Source organism: Heterodontus francisci, chromosome 23, assembly GCF_036365525.1.
Source record: "Heterodontus francisci isolate sHetFra1 chromosome 23, sHetFra1.hap1, whole genome shotgun sequence".
In the NCBI taxonomy this organism is placed as follows: Eukaryota; Metazoa; Chordata; class Chondrichthyes; order Heterodontiformes; family Heterodontidae; genus Heterodontus; species Heterodontus francisci.
In genome coordinates, this window is record NC_090393.1 from 61,510,117 (window position 1) to 61,534,797 (window position 24,681).

Below are 24,681 nucleotides of genomic sequence, written 5' to 3' on the forward strand. Positions count from 1 at the left end.
TTGGAGGACCTGGTAAGTTGGCATTACCCTGTTCCCAGCTCGGTCCTCTTCCGCCAAGTCTGATAAATCTCAAGTTTGACTTTCCACTGTCCCAAATGGCCAAATCCAGCTCTGCCACTGGTAAACTTAAGACATCCTAATTGAGGTGTTTAAGATGGTTAAGGAATTTGAGAGATTAGATAGAGATTAACTATTTCCTCTGGTGAGGGAAGTCCAGAACAAGGGGATTGAACCTTAAAATTGGAGCTTGCCCGTTGAGTGATGTCAGGTGGACTGCTTCATAGAGTCATAGAGTTATACAGCACAGAAACAGGGCCTTCACCATTGTGTTTGTGCTGGGCATCAAACACCTATATATTTTAATCCCATTTTCCAGCACTTGGCCTGTAGCATTGAATGCTATGGCATTTCAATTGTTCATCTAGATAATTCTTAAATGTTGTGAGGGTTCCTGCCTCTACCAGCTCTTCAGGCAGTGTGTTCTGGATTCCAACCACCCGCTGGGTGAAAAATAATTTCCTCAAATTCCCTCTAAACCTCCTGCCCCTTACCTTAAATCTATGCCCCCTGGTCATTGACACCTCCGCTAAGGGAAAACATTTCTTCCTATCTACGCCCCTCATAATTTTGTATACTTCAATCAGGTCCCCCCTCAGCATTCTCTGATCTAAGGAAAACAACCCTCGCCTATCCAGTCTCTCTTCATAGCTGAAATGCTTCAGCCCAGGCAACATCCTGGTGAATCTCCTCTGCACCCTCTCCAGTGCAATCGCATCCTATAGTGTGGCGACCAAAACTGTACACCGTACTCCAGCTGTGGCCTAACTAGTGTTTTATCCAGCTCCAACATAACCTCCCTGCTCTTATAGTCTATGCCTCAGCAAATAAAGGCAAGTATCCCATATGCCTTCCTAACCACCTTATCTACCTGTGCTGCTGCCTTCAGTGATCTATGGACAAGTACACCAAGGCCCCTCTGACCCTCTGTACTTCTGAGGGTCTTGCCACCCATTGTATAATCCCTTGCCTTGTTAGTCCTCCCAAAATGCATCACCTCACACTTCTCAGGATTAAATTCCATTTGCCACAGCTCTGCCCATCTATATTGTCCTGTAGTCAAAGGCTTTCCTCCTCAATATTTACGACATCACCAATTTTCATGTCAGAGAGATACAGCACTGAACCAGGCCTTTCAGCCCACTGAGTCTGTGCTGACTATCAGCCACCCATTTATACTAATCCTACATTAATCCTATTACCCTCTCACATCCCCACAATTCTCCTACCACCTACTTACACGAGGGGCAATTTACAATGGCCAATTTACCTATCAACCTGCAAGTCTTTGGCATGTGGGAGGAAACCAGAGCACCCGGAGGAAACCCACACGGTGACAGGGAGAACTTGCAAACTCTCACACAGGCAGTACCCAGAACCAAACCCAGGTCGCTGGAGCTATGAGGCTGCGATGCTAACCAATGTGCCATTCATCTGTGAACTTCTTGATCATACCTCCTATATTCACGTCTAAATCATTAATGTACTCTTCAAACAGCAAGGTTCCCAGTACCGATCCCTGCGGTACACCACTGGTCACAGGCTTCCAATCGCAAAAACAACCCTTGACTATCACCCTCTGCCTCCTGCCACCAAACCAATTTTGGATCCAATTTGCCAAATTGCTCTGGATCCCATGGGCTCTTACTTTCTTAACCAATCTCCTTATCAAAAGCCTTACTGAAGTCCACGTAGACTGCATCAACTGCTTTACCCTCATCTATGCATCTAGTCATGTCCTCGAAAAATTCAATCAAGTTTGTTAGATATGATCTCCCCCTGAGAAAGCCATGCTGATTATCCTTGATTAATCCCTGCCTCTCTAAGTAGAATTAATCCTGTCCCTCAGGATTTTTGCCAATAGTTTCCCTACCACTGATGTTAGACTCACTGGCCTGTAATTACCTGGTTTATCCCTGCTACCCTTCTTGAATAATGGTACTACATTTGCTATCCTCCAATTCTCTGGGATCTCTAATGTGGCCAGAGAGGATTTAAAAATTTGTGTCAGAGCTCCTGCTATCTCCTCGCTTGCCTCACATAACAACCTGGGATACATCTCATCTGGGCCTGGGGATTTATCCACCTTTAAGCCTGCTAAGACTGCTAATACCTCTTCCCTTTCATTGCTAATTTGTTCAAGTATATCACAATCCCCCTCTCTGATCTCTACACCTACATCGTCCTTCTCCATAGTGAACACAGATGAAAAGTTATCATTTAAAACCTCACCTACGTCCTCCAGCTCCACACACACATTGCCATTTTGGTCCTTAATGGGCCCTACTCTTTCCTTGGTTATCCTCTTGCCCTTAATATACTTATAAAACGCCTTGGGATTTCCTTTATCTTGCCGGCTAGTGTTTTTTCATGCACCCTCTTCGCTCTCCTAGTTACTTTTTTTACACTCCCTACACTTTCTATACTCCTCTAGGGCCTCCGCTGTTTTCCGGCCTCTGAATCTGCCATAAGCCTTTTTTTTCCTTATCCAATCCTCTATATCCCTTGATATCCAGGGTTCCCTGGACTTGTTGGTCCTACCCTTCACCTTTATGGGAATATGTTGGCCCTCAACTCTCACTATTTCCTTTTTGATGACTCCCACTGGTCTGATGTAGACTTTCCTACAAGTAGCTGCTCCCAGTTCACTTTATACCTGCTGGCTCAAAAAGTTCTCCTGTATGCACTTTCAGAATTCCGATCCCTTTAAGCCTTTTGCACTAAGACTATCCCAGTTAATATTGGGGAAGTTGAAATCCCCTACTATTATTACCTGACTATTTTTACATCTGTCTGAGATTTGCCTACATGTCTGCTCCTCTATCTCTCCCTGACTATTTGGAGGCCTGTAGTACACTCCCAGCCAAGTGATTGCCCCCTTTTTGTTTTTAAGTTCTACCCATATGGCCTCATTTGAGGAACCTTCTAAGATATCATCCCTCCTTACTACAGTAATTGACTCCTTGATCAACAGTTCAATGCCACCTCCTCTTTTACACCCCACTGTCACGCCTGAAGATTCTATATCCTGGAATATTGAGCTGCCAGTCCTGTCCTTCCCTCAACCATGTCTCTGTGATAACAATAACATCACATTCCCATCTGTTAATCAACGCCCTCAATTCATCTGCCTTACTTATAAGACTCCTTGCATTAAAATAGATGCAATCCAGCCTTGCATTATTCACTTGTGCCTTAACAGGTCTATATTTGCTCTGCTTTCCAGACTGACTTCATTTCTATATTTGACTGTGCATCACCCTTACTGTACCTCTACTCTGCATCCCACCCCCCTGCCAAATTAATTTAAACCCCTCTCCCCCCAACAGCACTAGCAAGCCTCCCATTCCGGTTTCGGTGCAACCCGTCCAACTTGTACAGGTCCCACCTTCGCCAGAAACAGACCCAGTGATCCAGGAAACTAAAGCCCTCCCTCCTGCACCATGTCTTCAGTCATGCATTCATCTGCTCTATCCTCCTATTCCTATACTCACTAGCACATGGCACTGGGAGTAATCCAGAGATTACAACCTTTGAGGCCCTGCTTTTTAATTTGCCACCTAGCTCCCTAAATTCTTGTTGCAGGACCTCATCCCTCTTTCTACCTGTGTCATTGGTACCAATATTAACCACGACCTCTGACTGTTCACCCTCCCCCTTCATAATGTCCTGCAGCCACTCCGTGACATCCTTGACCCTAGCACCAGGAAGGTAACATACCATCCTGCAGTCACGTTTGCGGCCACAGAAACGCCTATCTGTACCCCTTATGATAGAATCCCTATCACTATAGCTCTCCCACTCCTTTTCCTCCCCTCCTGTGCAGCTGAGCCACCCGTGGTGCCACAGACTTGGCTCTTGCTGCATTCCACTGAGAAGCTATCTCCCTCAACAGTATTCAAAGTGGAATATCTGTTAGAGAGAGGGATGGAGCCAGGGGATTCCTGCACTACCTGCCTAGTTCTTCTACTCTGCCTGGCGGTCACCCATTCCCTTTCTGCCTGAGCAGTCTTTATCTGCAGTGAGACCACCTCCCTATACGTGCTATCCATGACGATTTCAGCCTCGCGGATGCTCCACAGCTTCCCCAGCCACTGCTCCAGATCTGAAATGCAGCTTTTGAGTAGCTGCAGCTGGACACACTTCCTGCACGTGTTCGCCCTGGACCCTGGAAGTGTCCCTGACTCTCCACATTGTACAGGAGGAACACTCCATATTGCCAAGCTGCCCTGCCATGATTTAACCTTAATTCACTCCCATAAATTACTCGAAAAATTTGAGATTATTTACACTAGGGACCTTGATTCCCTAAAAAATGCTGCTTACCATATAAAAAAAGTAATAATTACTAGTCATTATTAATAAATTACACTAATTAAAAAACACATTATAGTAGTACTAACCTTATCATTTATAAGGTAGGTTTTGAGGTTTTTTTTAAATAAAAGAACTTTGCCCTGATTTTTTGAGCTATTTACAGGCACTAATAGCTGTTACTTACCAAACCAATCAGCTTACAGATTTCCCATGATGTCACTGTAAGTTAGTTTCCTCTTTTGAACCTCAGCGCGGCCGGCACAGAGAGAGAGAGAGAGCCTGCCACCATTCCGGATCTGCCTCCTCCCAGGTCTGCCTGCCACCATTCCGGATCTGCCTCCTCCCAGGTCTGCCTGCCACCATTCCGGATCTGCCTCCTCCCAGGTCCACCTGCCGCTGCTCCATATCCGTCTCCTCCCAGGTCCACCTGCCGCCTCTCCGGATCCGCCTCCTCCGAGGTCCACCTGCCACCGATCCGGATCCACTTCCTCCCAGATCCGCCTGCTGCCGCTCCTGATCCACCTCCTCCCAGGTCCGCCTGCCGCTGCTCTAGATCCGCCACCTCCCAGGTCCACCTGCCACCACTCCGGATCCACCTCCTCCCAGGTCCGCCTGCCGCCAATCCAGATCCACTTCCTCCCAGGTCCACCTGCCACCACTCCGGATCCACCTCCTCCCAGGTCCACCTGCCACCACTCCGGATCCACCTCCTCCCAGGTCCACCTGCCAACACTCCGGATCCACCTCCTCCCAGGTCCGCCTGCCGCCACTGCGGATCCACCTCCTCCCAGGTCTGCCTGCCGCCAATCCAGATCCACTTCCTCCCAGGTCCACCTGCCACCACTCCGGATCCACCTCCTCCCAGGTCTGCCTGCCACCACTCCGGATCCGCCACCTCCCAGGTCTGCCTGCCGCCAATCCAGATCCACTTCCTCCCAGGTCCACCTGCCACCACTCCGGATCCACCTCCTCCCAGGTCAGCCTGCCACCACTCCGGATCCGCCACCTCCCAGGTCTGCCTGCCGCCAATCCAGATCCACTTCCTCCCAGGTCCACCTGCTACCACTCCGGATCCACCTCCTCCCAGGTCTGCCTGCCACCACTCCTGATCCACCTTCTCCCAGGTCCGCCTGCCGCTGCTCCGGATCCGCCACCTACCAGGTCCACCTGCCACCACTCCGGATCCACCTCCTCCCAGGTCTGCCTGCCGCCCCTCCAGATTCACTTCCTCCCAGGTCTGCCTGTGCCACTCCGGATCCGCCTCCTCCCAGGTCCGCCTGCCGCCCCTCCGGATCCACCTCCTCCCAGGTCTGCCTGCTGCCCATCCAGATTCACTTCCTCCCAGGTCCGCCTTCCGCCCCTCCGGATCCACCTCCTCCCAGGTCTGCCTGCCGCCCCTCCGGATCCACCTCCTCCCAGGTCTGCCTGCCGCCCATTCAGATTCACTTCCTCCCAGGTCTGCCTGTGCCACTCCGGATCCACCTCCTCCCAGGTCCGCCTGCCGCCCCTCCGGATCTGCCTCCTCCCAGGTCCGCCTGCCGCCGCTCCGGATCCGCCTCCTCCCAGGTCCGCCTTCCGCCCCTCCGGATCCGCCTCCTCCCAGGTCTGCCTTCCGCCCCTCCGGATCCGCCTCCTCCCAGGTCTGCCTTCCGCCCCTCCGGATCCGTCTCCTCCCAGGTCCGCCTGCCGCCCGTCTGGATCCGCCTCCTCCCAGGTCTGCCTGCCACCACTCCGGATCCGCCACCTACCAGGTCTGCCTGCCACCACTCCGGATCCGCCCCTCCGGATCCGCCACCTACCAGGTCCATCTACCACCACTCCGGATCCACCTCCTACCAGGTCCGCCTGCCACCACTCCGGATCCACCTCCTCCCAGGTCTGCCTGCCGCCCATCCAGATTCACTTCCTCCCAGGTCTGCCTGTGCCACTCCGGATCCGCCTCCTCCCAGGTCAGCCTGCCGCCGCTCCGGTCCTCCAGTCCACATAAAGAGTTGTGGAAATCTGGAACATTCTCCCCCACAAAGATGCTGAGACTCAGTCAATTGAAAATGTCAAAACTGAGATTGCTAAGATTTTTGTTAGCTGTGGGTACCAAGGGTTACAGAACTAAGAAGGGTGGATGGAGTAAAGGTGATCAGCCCTGATTTGATTGAATGACCTCCCCTTGTTTCTATGTTCCTGCGCCAGCTATTGTCTCTGTCTGGGTGTCTGACTAGTTGGATATGGTGAACACTTGGAGGTTGCCCAGGAGTTGAGGGTCTGCCAGTCTGAGATATCTCTGGGTGGTATAAAGTTGGTGCAACCTGCCACAGAAAAGTTGGTGTGCTGAGTGAGCTGCTGGGGAGTGTGGGCTGGCCGGAACCTCGGAGTATTGACTTTCGCTTTCAGTTTCTCGGAAGTAGCAACAGTCGGAGGGAAACTGCCTGACCAGGGTACTTCATACTGAGTGAACCCCGCAGGACCAAGGCCGGCGGTCAGACCCCTGCTTAAATCGCCACTCTCCTCAGGCTTCAGCTAAAAGGGAGCAGGAGCCGCCGCCTCAGAGTCTCCACCTCTCGATCCATTCTGACGGGCCGCTGTCATAATCACACCGTTAACACTCCGAATTTAACAAGCTCTTTCTGTGACAAGTTTGAAATACGCGTTTCCAGTGAGTATTTGGTTTAAATACAGAAAAAGGTGTTTCTTACTGAGAGGCAACGGTGAGAGGACAAAGGCCCACAGGGTAAGATACCAGGGGTAAGAGTAGACAACTGGTGACAAAGCCTTTGGTAGAGCTATATCCAATTACTGCCACTTCCCTGCTCTTTCGCAATAACTCTGCATAGGTTTCCTTTCCAAGTACTTAATCAATTCCCTTTTGAGAGTTAATGTTGACTATTTCCAACACCCTTTCAGGCAGTGCATTCCAGATAATTCGCTGTGAAGGCCTGCTCAAGTCAGGAACAAAAAACCCGACCTGAACCCGAAAGAACCACATCGGACCCGAGCCCGACCCGAGCCCAAGCCGACCACTGGAATGTTCACTTTAACCTACCTTTCGATTCCGATTTTTCTTCCGTTTCTTTTAAACAACCTTTCAAGTCCAATTAATACTGTGTGTGTCTGATCCGGACTCGGCCTGACCCGACCCGAGCCTGAAAGCCTGGAAGCGCGACCCGACCCGAACCAGACACATGTCGTCGGGTTCAGGTCGGGTAGCCGGCCTTTAACTCGCTGTGTAAAAAAATTCTCATCTCACCTTAGTTCTTTTGCTAACGACCTTAAATGTGCCGTCTGATTTACTGATCCTCCTGATTCTGGAAACAGTTATCCCTATCTATCAGAACAGTTCATAATTTGAATGCCTCAATTAAATTTCCCCTTAAGCTTTTCTGTTCTAAGGAGAACAACCCCAGTTGCTCAAATCTCTCCACAAAACTGAAGCCCCTTATCCCTGGTACCATTCCAGTGTTGAAAATAATGAGGGATCTGGACAGAAATAGTTAGGGAGAAACTGTTCTCATTGTCAGAAGGGTCAAGGACCAGAGGACACCAATGTAAGGTGATTGGCAAAAGAACCAAAGGCAGCACCAGGAAAACCTCTTTTACACAGCGAGTGGTTAGGATCTGGAATGCACTGCCTGTGTGGTGGAGGCAGATTCAATTGTGACTTTCAAAGGGAATTGGATAGTTATCTGAAGAGAAAACATTTTCAGGGCTACAAGGAAAAGCTGGGGGATTGGGACTAGCTGAGAACGGGTGCAGACACCATGGGCTGACTGGTCTCCTTCTGTGCTCTGGCCATTCTATGATTCTGTAAATCTCGTCAGCCCTTCCAAGACTTGACAACCTTCCTAAAGTGTGGTGTCCACACCTGGGCACAATACTCCAGCTGAGGTAGGCTGGAAGTTGAGGACAAAGGGAAATCTATTATAGTTCCGGGAGCGATAGGAAAGGGTGAGGAAAGAAGTGCAGGAAATGGGAAGTTCACGGTGAGGGCCCTGTCAGCCAGAATATATTGTCTCCTCATTCTTCCTTGCAAAATACATCACTTTCACACTTCTCTGCATTACAGGGATATTTAGTAGAGGTGTTCAAAATTATGAATGGTTTTGATAGAGCAAATAGGGAGAAACTATTTCCACTGGCAGGAGGCTCAGTAACCAGAGGACACAGATTTATGGTAATTGGCAAAAAAAAACAGCAGGTAGATGAGAATTTTTTTTTGTGGTGAGTTGTTATGGTCTGGAATGCTCTGTCTGAAAAGGTGGTGGAAACAAATTTAGTGGTATCTTTCAGAAGGGGATTGGAGAAGTACTTAAAAAGGAAAGAATTTCAGGGCTATGTAGAAATAGCAGGGGAGTGGGACTAATTAGACAGCACGATCAAAGATCTGGCACAGTTACAATAGGTCAAATTACATAAGACATAAGAACATAAGAACTTAGGAGCAGGAGTAGGCCCTTTGGCTCTTCGAGCCTGCTCCGTCATTCAATAATATCATGGCTGATCTGGTTGTGGCCTCAACTCCACTTTCCTGTCTGCCCCCCATAACCCTTGATTTCCCCTGTCGATCAAATCTATCTAACTCAGGCTTGAATAAATTCAATGACCCAGCCTCTGCTGCTTTCTGGGGAAGAGAATTCCGCAGACTAACGACCCACTGAGAAAAAAATTCTCCTCATCTTCGTTTTAAAAGGGAGACCTCTTATTCTTAAACTGTGTCCCCAATTTAGTCTCCCCCACAAGAGAAATATCCTTCCAGTATCCACTCTATCAAGTCCCTTCAGGATCTTATATGTTTCAGTAAGAGCATCTCTCATTCTTCTAAACTCCAACGGGTATAGGCCCAACTTGTCGAACCTTTCTTCATAAGACAAGCCCTCATCTCCGGAATCACTCGAGTGAACCTTCTCTGAACTGCTTCTAATGCAATTATATTCTTTTTCAAATAAGGAGACCAAAATTGTACACAGTACTCCAGTTGTGGTCGCACCAAGGTCCTGTACAGCCGCAATAAAACTTCCCGACTTTTATAATTGATTTTCCTTGCAATAAACACTAATATTCCATTTGCCTTCCTAATCACTTGCTGTACCTGCATACTAACTTTTTGTGATTCATGTACCAGGACACCCAGATCCCTCTGTACCACCGAGTTCTGCAATCTCTCTCCATTTAAATAGCTTACCACTTTTCTATTCTTCCTGCCAAAGTGGACAAGTTCACATTTTCCCACATTATACTCCACATGCCAAATTTTTGCCCACTTAACCTGTCCCTTTGCAGACTCTTTACCTCCCCATGACAACTTACTTTCCTTCCTATCTTGATGTCATCGGCAAATTTAGCTGTCATACATTCAGTCCCTTCATGCAGGTTATTGATATATAGTATATACATTGATGTAAATATTTGAGGCCCCCAGCACTGATAACATAACATAGGATAACATAGGATATATGGTAAAGAAACAGGCCATTTGGCCCAACCACCTCCCATCTTTCCTTATCTAAATTGAACATTATAACCCTCTATTCCCTTCTCCCTCATATACTGGTCTAGCTTCCCCTTAAATGCATCTATACTATTCACTTCAACCACTACCTGTGGTAGCGACTTCCATATTCTCACTACTGTTGGGTAATGAGGTTTCTGCTGAACACCCTATTGAATTCCTGCATGACTATCTTGTATTGATGGCCTCTAGTTATGCTCTTCCCCAGAAGTGGAAACATTCTGCCTGTATCCACTCTATCAAAACCTTTCATAATTTTACAGACCTCTATTGGGTCACCCCTTTAGCCTTTCTTCAAGAGAAGAGACCCAGTGATCCCTGTGGCACTTGACTGGTTACAACTTGCCAACCTGAAAAAGACCTATTTAACCTGTTAACGGCCATGTGGTGAGGGGTTCGGGTGGTTTCCAACCAACTGCATCCACTCACGCATTCGCTCGCCCGCACATACACACACAAGAGACAGATAGAGAGGAAAAGGGATAAGTAGTTTTCAGGTGAGGTAGGGATTCGGCAAGGGTGGGGGGGGGGGGGGGTGGCGGTGGTGTAACCTTTGATGTGGCACCTTATCAAATACCTTTTGGAAATCCAAGTACACCACATCTACAGTAAACCTGTTGAATTCTCTCAGAAGTCAACTTCTCGTTGGTTGCAGGCTTGAGGTGTTTGGAGGTTTCCCTCCCGGTTGAAAGTTCAGTTGAAGACAATGAATCATTTCTAATTCACTTCTGTGTTAGTATAAATGTAGAGTTCTACAGCAGGGTGCATCTCTTCTGGCTGGCTGGATTTTCTTGCCCCTTTAGCTGGGAACAAGCTTCTTGGATGCTTCTTTCTGGATGTGTCTCTCAAGCTGCGTTTTAAGGTAAAAATGTGTTACATCTCACCTCTGCTGGAAGATAGGTATTTTCTTTCCTGTAGTGACCGACAATGGCTTAGGATGTGGCTACTTCACAACTTCTTTATTTCAGAAGAGCCCATTCAATTCAAAAGTGTCTCTTGATAGGTTGAGGATGAGAATAAGCTAGTTCTGATGTTTCCACTTCACACCTTCTTTGTTTCAGAAGAATCTATCAATTTGGGAATATTTCAGGATGGGTGTAGGATGAGTGCAATTGACATCTTTGAAGATTTTCCTTTGTCCCTGTCAGACAGTTTGAATATACAAAGGCCAAGTCTTTTAACCTTCAGTGGCCATTTTGGAGCTCATTGTTCACTTTTTAAAAGAAAGGTTCTTTTTTCAAAAGACAAAGTCAATTTTTATAATCTTCAGTTTTAGTCCATAATTGTTCATCGCTGCACTTCTTGTAAGTGTGACAATCCGTACTCTCTGCTTCCTGTTAGCTAGCCAGCCCTTTAGCCATGCTAATATGTTACCCCTACACCATGTTCTCTTATCTTGAGTAGTAACCTTTGATATGGCACCTTATCAAATGCCTTTTGGAACCATATCTACAGGTTCCCCTTTATCCTCAAAGAACTGTAATAAATTAGTTAAATACTATTTCCCTTTCACAAAATCATGTTGAAATTATGATTTTTCTAAGTATCCTGCTATAACCTCCTTAATAATAGGTGTCAGCATTTCCCCTATGGTTAACTGGCCTATAATTACCTGCTTTCTGTCTCCCTCCTTTCTTGATTAAAGATGTTGCATTTGCTATTTTCCAATCCGCTGGGGCCCATCCAGAATCTAAGGAAGTGTGGAAGATTATAACCAATGCCTCTACTATCTCTGCAGCCACTTCTTTTAAGACTTCAGAATGCAGGCCATCTGGTCCTGGGGACATTTCAGCCATTAGGTCTAATAGTTTTCCCAACACCTTTTTCCTGGTGACGATGATTATTTTAAATTCCTCCCTCCCTTTCACCTCTTGATTTTCAAATATCTTTGAGAAGTTTTCTAAGTCTTCTACAGTGAAGACGGACACAAAATACCTGCCGAATGCCTCTGCCATTTCCTTGTTTTCCATTATCAATTTTCAGTCTCACTATCTAGAGGACTAACACTAACTTCAGTTACTCTTTTCCTATTTAAATACTTGTAGAATCTCTTACTATCTGTTTTTATATTACTAGCTAGCTTTCTCTCATACTCTACTTTCTCCCTCTTTTTTTTAGTCATTCTTTGCTGGTTCTTAAAATCTGTTCAATTTTCTGACCTGCCATTAATCTTTGCAGATTTGTACAGTGTTTTTTTTCAGTTTGAGAATATCCTTAACTTCCTTATTTAGCAGCAGATGATGCATCCTTCTCAAAGAGTCTTTCTTTCTCACTGGATAAATCTTTGCTGAGAGTTTTTAACTATCTCTTAAAAGTCTACCACTACATCTCTACTGTCCTACCTTTTAACCTAGTTTCCTGTTCACTTTAGCTAGCTCTGCCTTCATATCTTTATAATTACCTTTATTTAGGTTTAAAACACAAGTGTTAGACCCACACTTTTCCCCTTCAAACTGAACATGAAATTCTATCATGTTATGATCGTTGTTGCCTAGAGGCTCCTTTACCATGAGGTTATTGGTTAATCCTGTTTCATTGCACATTACCAGGTCTAAAATATCCTGCTCCCTGGTTGGCTCTAGAACATACTGCTCTAAGAAACTGTCTCGAATACATTCTGTTAACTCATTTTCCAGGCTACCTTTGCTAATCTGATTCGCCCAATCTACATTTATATTAAAGTCACCCATGATTATTGTGGTACCTTTCTTACACGCTCCCTTTATTTCTTCCTATATACTCTGTCCTACAGTGTAACAATTGTTAGGGGGCTTATAAACTACTCTGACAAGTGACCTCTTATCTTTCCTATTTCTTATCTCTACCCAAACTGATTCTACATCTTGCTCTTCTGAGCTAAGGTCATCTGTCACAACTGTACTAATGATATCCTTAATTAACAGAGCTATCCCACCACCTTTTCCTAGCTTCCTGTCTTTTTAAAATGTAAATACCCTTCAATATTCAGATCACAGCCTTGGTCACCTTGCAACCATGTCTCTGTGATGGCTATCAGGTCATACATATTTATTTCTATTTGTGCTAACAATTCATCCATTTTGTTATGAATGCTGTGTGCATTCAGATACAGAACTTTTAATTCTGTCTTTTTACCATTTATACAATCTATGGCCTTATTTGCTGGTGCACTCTTAAGTTTGTATGCTCTGTCCCTTCCTGTCACACCCTGGTTATCATTACCCAAATTGCTACCTGGTCTAGTACCTTGTCGTTTCCTTTTGATTTACGACACCTCCTCACACATGATCCTTTCCCCCACCATATACTTTAAAGACCTCTCTACCGCACTAGTTATATGACTTGCCAGAACACTGGTCCCAGCACAGTTTCGGTGAAGACCATCCCAACGGTACAACTCCCACTTTCCCCAGTCTGATGCCAGTGCCCATGAATCAAAACCCATTTCTCCCAAACAATCTTTGAGCCAAGCAATCATGTCTCTAATCTTATTTAACCTATGGCAATTTGCCTGTGGCTCAGGTAACAATCCAGAGATTATTACCTTTGAGGTTCAGCTTTTTAATTTAGTCCCTAGCTGCTCATACTCCCAGTGCAGAACCTCTTTCCTAGTCCCTACCTATGTCATTGGTACCCACTTAGACCACGACAACTGGATCCTCCGCCTCCCACTGCTAGTTCCTCTCCAGCCCTGAACCTTGGCACCAGGCAGGCAACACAGCCCCCTGGACTCGCTCTCGCTGCAGAGAACTTTGTCTATACCCTGACTATACTATCTCCTACTATCACTACATTCCTATTTACTCCCCCCACTTGAATGGCGTCCTGTGCCACGGTGCCAAGGTCAGCTCGCTCATCCACCCTGCAGCTCTCACTCTCATCCATACAAGCTGCAAGAACCTGGAACCTGTTGGAGAATTTAGGGAGCTAGGTAGCAGATTAAAAAGCAGGACCTCAAAGGTTGTAATATCTGGATTACTCCCAGTGCCATTTGCTAGTGAGTATAGGAATAGGAGGATAGAGTCGATGAATGCGTGACTGAAGAGATGCTGCAGGAGGGAGGGCTTTAGTTTCCTGAATCACTGGGTCTGTTTCCGGCAAAGATGGGATCTGTACAAGTTGGATGGGTTGCACCTGAACCGGAATGGGATCAACATCATTGCTGGGAGGTTTGCTAGGGTTGTTGGGGAGCTTTTAAACTAATTTGGCAGGGGGATGGGGTACAGAGTGGAGTTACAGTAGGGGGTGATACATAATCAAATATAGAAGAGAAATGAAGTCAGTCTGGAAGGCAGAGCAAATATAGACCTGTTAAGGCACAAGCGAATAATGCAATGCTGGATTGCATCTATTTTAACGCAAGGAGTCTTACTAGTAAGGCAGATGAATTGAGGGTGTTGATTAACATGGAAATATGATATTATTGCTATCACAGATACATGGTTGAGGGAAGGGCAGGACTGACAGCTCAATATCCCAGGGTATGGAATATTCAGGCGTAATTGGGGCGGGTGGGGTGTAAAAGAGGAGGTGGCATTGCACTGTTGAGCAAGGAGTCAATTACTGTAGTAAGGAGGGATGATATCTTAGAAGGTTCCTCAAATGAGGCCATATGGGTAGAACTTAAAAACAAAAAGGGGACAATCATTTGGCTGGGAGTGTACTACAGGCCTCCAAATAGTCAGGTAGAGAGAGAGGAGCAGATATGTAGGCAAATCTCTGAGAGGTGTAAAAATAATAGGGTAATAATAGGAGGGGATTTCAACTTCCCCAATATTAGAGGGGATAGTATTAGTGAAAAAGGTTTAAAGGGGGCGGAATTCCTAAAGTGCATTCAGGAGAGCTTTTTGAGCTAGCACGTAGAAAGTCCTACAAAAGAAGGGGCAGTACTGGATCTAATCCTAGGGAATGAAGGCGGACAAGTGGTAGAAGTGTCAGTGGAGGAGCGTTTCGGGGATAGTAACCATAACTCTGTAAGATTTAAGGTAGTTATGGTAAAGGACAAAGAGGGACTGGAAATAAAAAAGTACTGAATTGGGGGAAGGCCGATTTCAATACGATAAAACAGGATCTGGCCGAAGTGGACTGGGAGCAGCTACTTATAGGAAGTCTACATCAGACCAGTGGGAGTCATTCAGAAAGGAAATAATGAGAGTTCAGGTCCAACATGTTCCCGTAAAGGTGAAGGGTAGGACCAACAAGTCCAGGGAACCCTGGATGTCAAGGGATATAGAGGATTGGATAAGGAAAAAAAAGGAGCTTTATGGCAGATTCAGAGGGCGGAAAACAGCGGAGGCCCTAGAGGAGTATAGAAAGTGTAGAGGGGTACTTAAAAAAGGAGAGCGAAGAGGGTGCATGAAAAAACACTGGCAGACAAGATAAAGGAAAATCCCAAGGCATTTTATAAGTATATTAAGGGCAAGAGGATAACCAGGGAAAGAGTAGGGCCCATTAAGGACCAAAGTGGCAATCTGTGTGTGGACCGGAGGACTTAGCTGAGGTTTTAAATGATTGGTTTTCATCTGTGTTCACTATGGAGAAGGACGATGTAGGTGTAGAGATCAGAGAGGGGGATTGTGATATACTTGAATAAATTAGCATTGAAAGGGAGGAAGTATTAGCTGTTTTAGCAGGCTTAAAAGTGGATAAATCCCCAGGCCCAGATGAGATATATCCCAGGCTGTTATGTGAGGTAAGGGAGGAGATAGCAGGGGCTCTGGCACAAATTTTCAAATCCTCTCTGGCCACAGGAGAGGTACCAGAGGACTGGTGGACGGCGAATGTGGTACCATTATTCAAGAAGGGTAGCAGGGATAAACCAGGTAATTATAGGCCGGTGACTCTAACGTCAGTGGTAGGGAACTATTGGAAAAAATTTTGAGGGACAGGATTAATCTCCACTTAGAGAGGCAGGGATTAATCAAGGATAGTCAGCATTACTTTGTCAGGGGGATATCATCTCTAACAAACTTGGTTGAATTTTTCGAGGAGGTGACTAGATGTGTAGATGAGGGTGAAGCAGTTGATGTAGTCTACATGGACTTCAGTAAGGCTTTTGATAAGGTCCCGCATGGGAGATTGGTTAAGAAGGTAAGAGCCCGTGGGATCCAGGGAAATTTGGCAAATTGGATCCAAAATTGGCTTAGTGGCAAGAGGCAGAGGGTGATGGTCGAGGGTTGTTTTTATGAATGGAAGACTGTGACTAGTGGTGTACCACAGGGATCGGTGCTGGGACCCTTACTGTTTGTAGTGTACATTAATGATTTATATGTGAATATAGGAGGTATGATCAGTAAGTTCGCAGATGACACGAAGATTGTTGGTGTCATAAGTAGTGAGGAGGAAAGCCTTAGATTACAGGACGATATAGATGGGCTGGTAAGATGGGCAGAGCAGTGGCAAATAGAATTTAATCCTGAGAAGTGTGAGGTGATGCATTTTGGGAGGACTAATGAGGCAAGGGAATATACAATGGATGGTAGGACCCTAGGAAGTACAGAAAGTCAGAGGGACCTTTGTGTACTTGTCCATAGATCACTGAAGGCAGCAGCACAGGTAGATAAGGTGGTTAGGAAGGCATATGGGATACTTGCCTTTATTAGCCGAGGCATAAAGTATAAGAGCAGGGAGGTTATGATGGATGTGTATAAAACGCTAGTTAGGCCACAGCTAGAGTACTGTGTACAGTTCTGGTTACCAAACTATAGCAAGGATGTGATTGCACTGGAGAGGGTGCAGAGGAGATTCACCAGGATATTGCCTGGGCTTGAGCATTTCAGCTATGAAGAGATACTAGATAGGCGAGGGTTGTTTTCCTTGGAGCAGAGAAGGCTGAGGGGGGATCTGATTGAGATATACAAAATTATGAGGGGCATTGATAGAATAGATAGGAAGCAACTTTTTCCCTTAATGGAGGTGTCAATAACCAGGGGGCATAGATTTAAGTTAAGGAGCAGGAGGTTTAGAGGGGATTTGAGGAAAAAAAATTTCACTCAGGGTGGTTGGAATCGGGAACACACTGCCTGAAGGGGTGGTAGAGGCAGGAACCCTCACAACATTTAAGAAGTATTTAGATGAGCACATGAAATGCCATAGCATGCAAGGCTATGGGCCAAGTGCTGGAAAATGGGATTAGATTGGATGGGTTCTTGCTGAAGGGCTTGTCTCTGTGCTGTATAACTCTATGACTCTAATTGCAAGTGCTGATGTTCCACCACTTCTTCCTTCTCGATCCCCATACCTGCCTCACTCGCAGTCACACCCTCCTGCCCTTGACCATTGAACAAATCAGACGACTGTAGCCTGAGGGGTGTGACTGTCTTCTGGAACAAAGTGTCCAGGTAACTTTCCCTCTTACTGATGTGCCTGTAGCTCGGCCTCCAGCTCATTAACTCTGAGCCGAATCTCCTCGGGCTGTAGATGCTTACTGCAGACGTGATTGATGTGAATCACATTGGTATCCACATACTGCAGCTGCAACACATCACCTACTCTGCCATCCTTATTGCATTTTAATTAACTATTTAATTAGCTAAGCTATTTTTTAAGGATATTTTATTTTTTAATTAATGCCTTTACTCACCAACCACTTCCGTTTCTAATTTAAACCTTATTAATACTAATAAACCTTACCGATTAAAAGGTAGTTACGCGAGGGTTAATTTAAATAAAAGAAAACTTTACGTTTTTCTAATTTTCCAGCTATTTACACACAAACCCTAACAGCAGTTACTCACCAACGAATCAACTGAAGGCTATCCTGTGATGTTACTGTTAGATTTTCTTTTTCCATTCTTTCTTCAAGCCCAGCGCGTGCTGACTTTCAGCCACAGCCAGCCTCTCCGGTCTCCCAGGTAGGTAGACCCCAAACCTCGGGTTGGATTTATATCTCCCTCTCCGGTGTGTTTTCTCACTGCCTCTCCAGTCTCCTCCTGTTCAGTAAATTTCTATGATTAAATTTTGTTTGTCATGTACTTACAAGTTTTGTATCAGCTGCATACTTTGAAAATCAGTCCTACATACCCAAGTTCAGGTCAGATAGAGCAGTAGTCCGAATACCGATCCCTGGGGAATACCCTCCAGTCTGATAAGCAACCATTCACCACTACTGTCTGCTTTCTGTCCCTCAGCTAACGTTGTATGCATGCTACCTCTATCCCTTTAATTTCATAGGCTTCAACTTTGCTAACAAGTCTATTATATAGCCATATATTTAAGTCCATGTAGACAACATCAACCACACTACCCTCATCAACCTTCCTTGTTATTTCAATGAAGAAATCAATTTTGTCAGACTCAGTTTGCCTTTAACATCCAACCTGGCTGTAATTCATTTTCCCAAGTGGTAGATTAATTTTGTCTTGGATGATTGTCTCGAAAAGTTTTGCCAGCACTGACATTAGGCTAACTGGCCTGCAGTGACTAGATTTATCCACCTCCTCTTTTGACCAGGGGTGTAATAGCAAACTTCCAATCCTCTGGCACCAAAAAAGATCATGGCTAGAGCCTCACCCTGAGTTCCCTTAGTAAACTAGTGTGCACCCCAACTGGACTAGGTAACTTTTCCACTGAAAACAGGATCCGGCCAAAGTGGACTGGGAGCAGCTACTTGTAGGAAAGTCTACATCACATCAGTGGGAGTCATTCAAAGAGGAAATAGTGAGAGTCCAGAGCCAACATGTACCCATTAAGGTGAAGGGTAGGACTAACAGGCCTAGGGAACCCTGGATGTCAAGGGATATAGAGGATTGGATCAGGAAAATCAGGCAGATCCCAAGCGCTGAAAACAGCGGACGCACTAGAGCAGTATAGAAAGTGTAGGAGGGTACTTAAAAAAGTAATTAGGAGAGCGAAGAGGGAGCATGAAAAAACACTGGCGGGCAAGATGCAGGAAAATCCCAAGATGTTTTATGAGTATATTAAGGGCAAGAGGATAACCAGGGAAAGAGTAGGGCCCATTAGGCACCAACATGGCAATCTGTGTGTGGAGCTGGAAGACATAGGTGAGGTTTTAAATGATAACTTTTCATCTGTGTTCACTATGGAGAAGGACAATGTAAGTGTGGAGATCAGGGAGGGGTATTGTGATATACTTGAACAAATTAGCATTGAAAGGGAGGAAATATTAGCTGTTTTAGCAGGCTTAAAAGTGGATAAATCCCCAGGCCCAGATGAGATATATCCCAGGCTGTTATGTAAGGCAAGGGAGGAGATAGCAGGGGCATTGACACAAATTTTCAAATCCTCTCTGGCCACAGGAGAGGTACCAGAGGACTGGAAGATAGCGAATGTGGTACCATTATTCAAGAAGGGTAGTCGGGATAAGCCAGGTAATTACAGGCCAGTGAGTCTAACATCAGTGGTTGGGAAAATATTGGAAAAAATTCTGAGGGACAGGATTAATTCCACTTGGAGAGGCAGGGATTAATCAGGGATAGTCAGCATGGCTTTGTCAGGGGGAGATCATGTCTAACTAACTTGATTGAATTTTTTGAGGAGGTAAGATGTGTGGATGAGGGTAAAGCAGTTGATGTAGTCTACATGGACTTCAGTAATGCTTTTGATAAGGTCCCGCATGGGAGATTGGTTAAGAAGGTAAGAGCCCGTGGGATCCAGGGAAATTTGGCAAATTGGATCCAAAATTGACTTAGTGGCAGGAGGCAGAGCGTAATGGTCGAGGGCTGTTTTTGCGATTGGAAGCCTGTGACCAGCGGTGTACCACAGGGATCGGTGCTGGGGCCCTTGCTGTTTGTAGTGTACATTAATGATTTATATGTGAATATAGGAGGTATGATCAGAAAGTTCGGAGATGACACGAAAATTGGTGGTGTCATGACTAGGAAACCCTTAGATTACAGGACGATATAGATGGGCTGGTAAGATGGGCGGATCTGTGGCAATAGAATTTAATCCTGAGAAGTGTGAGGAGATGCATTTTGGGAGGACTAACAAGGCAAGGGAATACACAATGGATGGTCGGACCCTAGGAAGTACAGAAAGTCAGAGGGACCTTTGTGTACTTGTCCATAGATCACTGAAGGCGGCAGAACTGGTAGATAAGGTGTTTAGGAAGGCATATGGGATACTTGCCTTTATTAGCCGAGGCATAGAATATTTGAGCAGGGAGATTATGATGGAGTTATGTAAAACGCTAGTTAGTGCCACAGCTGGAGTACTGTGTACAGTTCTGGTCACCACACTATAGGAAGGATGTGATTGCATTGGTGAAGGTGCAGAGGAGATTCACCAGGATGTTGCCTGGGCTGGAGCATTTCAGCTGTGAAGAGAGACTGAAAAGGCTAGGGTTGTTTTCCTTGGAGCAGAGAAGGCTGAGGGGGGACATGATTGAGGTGTACAAGATTATGAGGGGCATTGATAGGTTAGATAGGAGGAAACTTTTTCCCTTAGCGGAGGGGTCAAGAACCAGGGGGCATAGATTTAAGGTAAGGGGCAGGAGGTTTAGAGGAGATTTGAGGGAACATTTTTTCACCCAGAGGGTGGTTGTAATCTGGAACGCACTGCCTGAAGAGGTGGTGGAGGCAGGAACCCTCACAACATTTAAGATGTATTTAGATGAGCACTTGAAATGCCATAGCATACAGGGCTACGGGCCAAGTGCAGGCATATGGAATTAGAATAGTTGGTTGCTGTATGGCCAGCACATACATGATGGGCCGAAGGGCCTGTTTCTGTGCTGTATAACTCTATGACTGTGACTTAGAGCATGGCCAACCTTTTAAGTACCTCTTTTTTTTATCCTATCAGATATCGCTACGGCCTCTTTTACTGTGGCATTAGCAGCATCCTATTCTCCAGTGAAGCCCGATACAAAGTACTCATTTCATACCTCAAACATACCTCTGCCTCCACAAGAAGATCTCCTCTAATTAGCCTCTTACTTTGACTATCCTTTTTGTAAGATTTAAAACCTTACTAATAATTTGTTCTTGGACCAGACAATAAGAATTGTGACAAGGAAACACTCGATTTGGTGACATCGGGATGATTTATTAAGGCAAGAAACAGTACTGAACAAATCTGAGGCAGTTGATATTCTAATCCAGGTGGCCTTTACTCTCCACCGGCTCTAATCGCACAGACGACTCTTGACTCCTCTTCTCTTGTCTCTCCCTTTGTCTTCTGTGAATCTGTGTGCTGAAACTCTCCAGGTTGGTACCTTTATCCTTCCTAGCCAGTGGCTCTTTCTGTGCTCTGATGTACCTGTCATGCTCTGAGCAATTAATTCTTCATTTCGTAATTTTGACTGATTCTGCCATTTGTCTACCGGTCCTTTCATTAATACATTTAACATTGTCACATGAGTACATGATTGTGCAAAACAAGGTGTCCTTGGTATACAAGCAGCCCATTGTTGGCCTCTTTTAAGACAAACATTTGCAGACTTGCTGGCTTCTGCATCCATGAATTATCACTTCAAGTCCCTTAATTTGTACCTCTCCTACCAAGCATCATCTTCTTCTTCTTATAATAAAAGCAAAATACTGCGGATGCTGGAAATCTGAAACAAAAACAAGAAATGCTGGATTCACTCAGCAGGTCTGGCAGCATCTGTGGAAAGAGAAGCAGAGTTAACTCTGCTTCTCTTTCCACAGATGCTGCCAGACCTGCTGAGTGAATCCAGCATTTCTTGTTTTTATCTTCTTCTTCTTTGGCCTCCTTGTCTCAAGAGACAATGGGTAAGTGCCTGGAGGTGGTCAGTGGTTTGTGCAGCAGCGCCTGGAGTGGCTATAAAGGCCAATTCTGGAGTGACAGACTCTTCCACAGGTGCTGTTGATAAAATTGGTTGACCGGGCTGTTACGCAGTTGGCTCTCTCCTTGCGCTTCTGTCTTTTTTCCTGCCAACAGCTAAGTCTCTTCGACTCGCCACTCTTTACCCCTGCCTTTGTGGCTGCCCGCCAGCTCTGGTGATCACTGGCAACTGACTCCCACGACTTGTGGTCAATGTCACAGGAGTTAATGTCGCATTTGCAGACGTCTTTAAAGCGGAGACATGGACGGCTGGTGGGTCAGATACCAGTGACGAGCTCGCTGTACAATGTGTCCTTGGGGATCCTGCCATCTTCCATGCGGCTCACATGGCCAAGCCATCTCAAGCACCGCTGGCTCAGTAGTGTGTATATTGTGGGGATGTTGGCAGCCTCGAGGACTTCTGTGTTGGAGATACGGTCCTGCCACCTGATGCCAAGGATTCTCCGGAGGCAGCAAAGATGGAATGAATTGAGACGTCACTCTTGGCTGACATACGTTGTCCAGGCCTCACTGCCGTAGAGCAAGGTACTGAGGACGCAGGCTTGATACACTCGGACTTTTGTGTTCCGTGTCAGTCTAAGAGTGAAGACCAAAGTACGGAAAGCCCTCATCAGGGAACTCCTCTTTGCTGACGATGCTGCATTAACATCTCACACTGAAGAGTAAAAAGTTCCGAAGAAGGGTCACTGACCCGAAACGTTAACTCTGCTTCTCTTTCCACAGATGCTGCCAGACCTGCTGAGTGAATCCAGCATTTCTTGTTTTTGTTTCACACTGAAGAGTGTCTGCAGAGTCTCATTGACAGGTTTGCGGCTGCCTGCAATGATTTTGGCCTAACCATCAGCCTCAAGAAGCTGTGTCAGTGCGCCATTTTCCCACACTCTCTTGGCCAGTCTGGACATAGCAGTGGAAGCCTTTCCCACACGCTTGTTGATTTCTGCATTGAGAGACAGGTTACTGGTGATAGTTGAGCCTAGGTAGGTGAACTCTTGAACAAAAACAAGAAATGCTGGATTCACTCAGCAGGTCTGGCAGCATCTGTGGAAAGAGAAGCAGAGTTAACGTTTCGGGTCAGTGACCCTTCTTCGGAACTGACAAATATTAGAAAAGTCACAGATTATAAACAAGTGAGGTGGGGGTTGGGCAAGAGATAACAAAGGAGAAGGTGCAGATTGGACCAGGCCACATAGCTGACCAAAAGGTCACAGAGCAAAGGCAAACAATATGTTAATGGTGTTTTGAAAGACAAAGCATTAGTACAGATTAGGTGTGAATATACTGAATATAGAACATCAGCAAGTGCAAACCTGAAGAAAAACAACCTGAAAAAAACAGTGGGTAAGCAAACTGAACAAACTAAGATGAAATGAAATAAATGCAAAAAATGTAAAAAGGAATGCAAAAAAAAGGAAGAAAAAATAACTAAAAATGACTAAAAATGAAAGTAAAGTGGGGGGCTGTCATGCTCTGAAATTATTGAACTCAATGTTCAGTCCGGCAGGCTGTAGTGTGCCTAATCGGTAGATGAGATGCTGTTCCTCGAGCTTGTGTTGATGTTCACTGGAACACTGCAGCAATCCCAGGACAGAGATGTGAGCATGAGAGCAGGGGGGAGTGTTGAAATGGCAAGCAACCGGAAGCTCAGGGTCCTGCTTGCGGACTGAGCGGAGATGTTCCGCAAAGCGGTCACCCAGTCTGCGCTTGGTCTCCCCAATGTAGAGGAGACCACACTGTGAGCAGCGAATACAGTACACTACATTGAAAGAAGTACAAGTAAATCGCTGCTTCACCTGAAAGGAGTGTTTGGGGCCTGGGATAGTGAGGAGAGAGGAGGTAAATGGGCAGGTATTACACCTCCTGCGATTGCAAGGGAAGGTGCCCTGGGACGGGGACGAGGTGGTGGGGGTAATGGAGGAGTGGACCAGGGTGTCGCGGAGGGAACGATCCCTTCGGAATGCTGACAGGGGAAGGGAGGGGAAGATGCGACTGGTAGTGGCATCACGCTGGAGGTGGCGAAAATGGCGGAGGATGATCCTTTGGATATGGAGGCTGGTGGGATGAAAAGTGAGGACAAGGGGAACCCTGTCACGGTTCTGGGAGGGAGGGGAAGGGGTGAGGGTAGAGGTGCGGGGAATGGGTCGGACACGGTTGAGGGCCCTGTCAACCACAGTGGGGGGAAATCCTCGGTTGAGGAAAAAGGAGGTCATATCAGAAGCACCGTCATGGAAGGTAGCATCATCAGAGCAGATGCGTCGGAGACGGAGAAACTGGGAGAATGGAATGGAGTCCTTACAGGAGGTAGGGTGTGAAGAAGTGTAGTCGAGGTAGCTGTGGGAGTCAGTGGGCTTATAATGGATATTGGTAGACAACCTATCCCCAGAGATGGAGACAGAGAAGTCGAGGAAGGGAAGGGAAGTGTCAGAGATGGACCATGTAACTCTTGAACCACTTCCAGAGCGTGGTCGCCGATATTGATGGATGGAGCATTTCTGACATCCTGTCCCATGATGTTTGTTTTCTTGAGGCTGATGGTTAGGCCAAAATCATTGCAGGCAGCCGCAAACCTGTCGATGAGTCTCTGCAGACACTCTTCTGTGTGTGATGTTAATGCAGCATCGTCAGCAAAGAGGAGTTCCCTGATGAGGACTTTCCGTACTTTGGTCTTCGCTCTTAGACGGGCAAGGTTGTACAACCTGCCACCTGATTTTGTGTGGAGGAAAATTCCTTCTTCTGAGGACTTGAACGCATGTGAGAGCAGCAGGGAGAAGATCCCAAACAGTGTAGGTGCGAGAACACAGCCCTGTTTCACGCCACTCAGGATAAGAAAAGGGTCTGATGAGGCACCGCTATGCTGAATTGTGCCTTTCATGTTGTCATGGAATGTGGTGGTGATACTTAGTAGCTTTGGTGGACATCCGATCTTTGCTAGTAGTCTTCCGAGACCATGTCTGCTGACGAGGTCAAAGGCTTTGGTGAGATCAATGAAAGCAATGTAGTGGAGCATTTGTTGTTCGCGGCATTTCTCCTGTAGCTGGCGAAGGGAGAACAGCATGCCAATG

General features: G+C 46.2%; 1 protein-coding gene across 4 annotated transcripts in view; it reads left to right on the forward strand.

The window, feature by feature from the left end:
- Positions 1-6,745: 6,745 nt before the first annotated feature.
- Positions 6,746-24,681, forward strand: part of LOC137382868 (protein PML-like) — a 100,031-nt gene continuing 82,095 nt past the window's right edge. For all 4 annotated transcript variants that reach the window (XM_068055408.1, XM_068055406.1, XM_068055405.1 and 1 more), the window contains exon 1: positions 6,746-7,024. Coding sequence is in view for 2 of the 4 variants with exons in the window: in XM_068055405.1 (XP_067911506.1) it covers position 7,024 (1 nt within the window). In the remaining 2 variants the exon portion in view is untranslated. The remainder of the gene's footprint in view (positions 7,025-24,681) is intronic.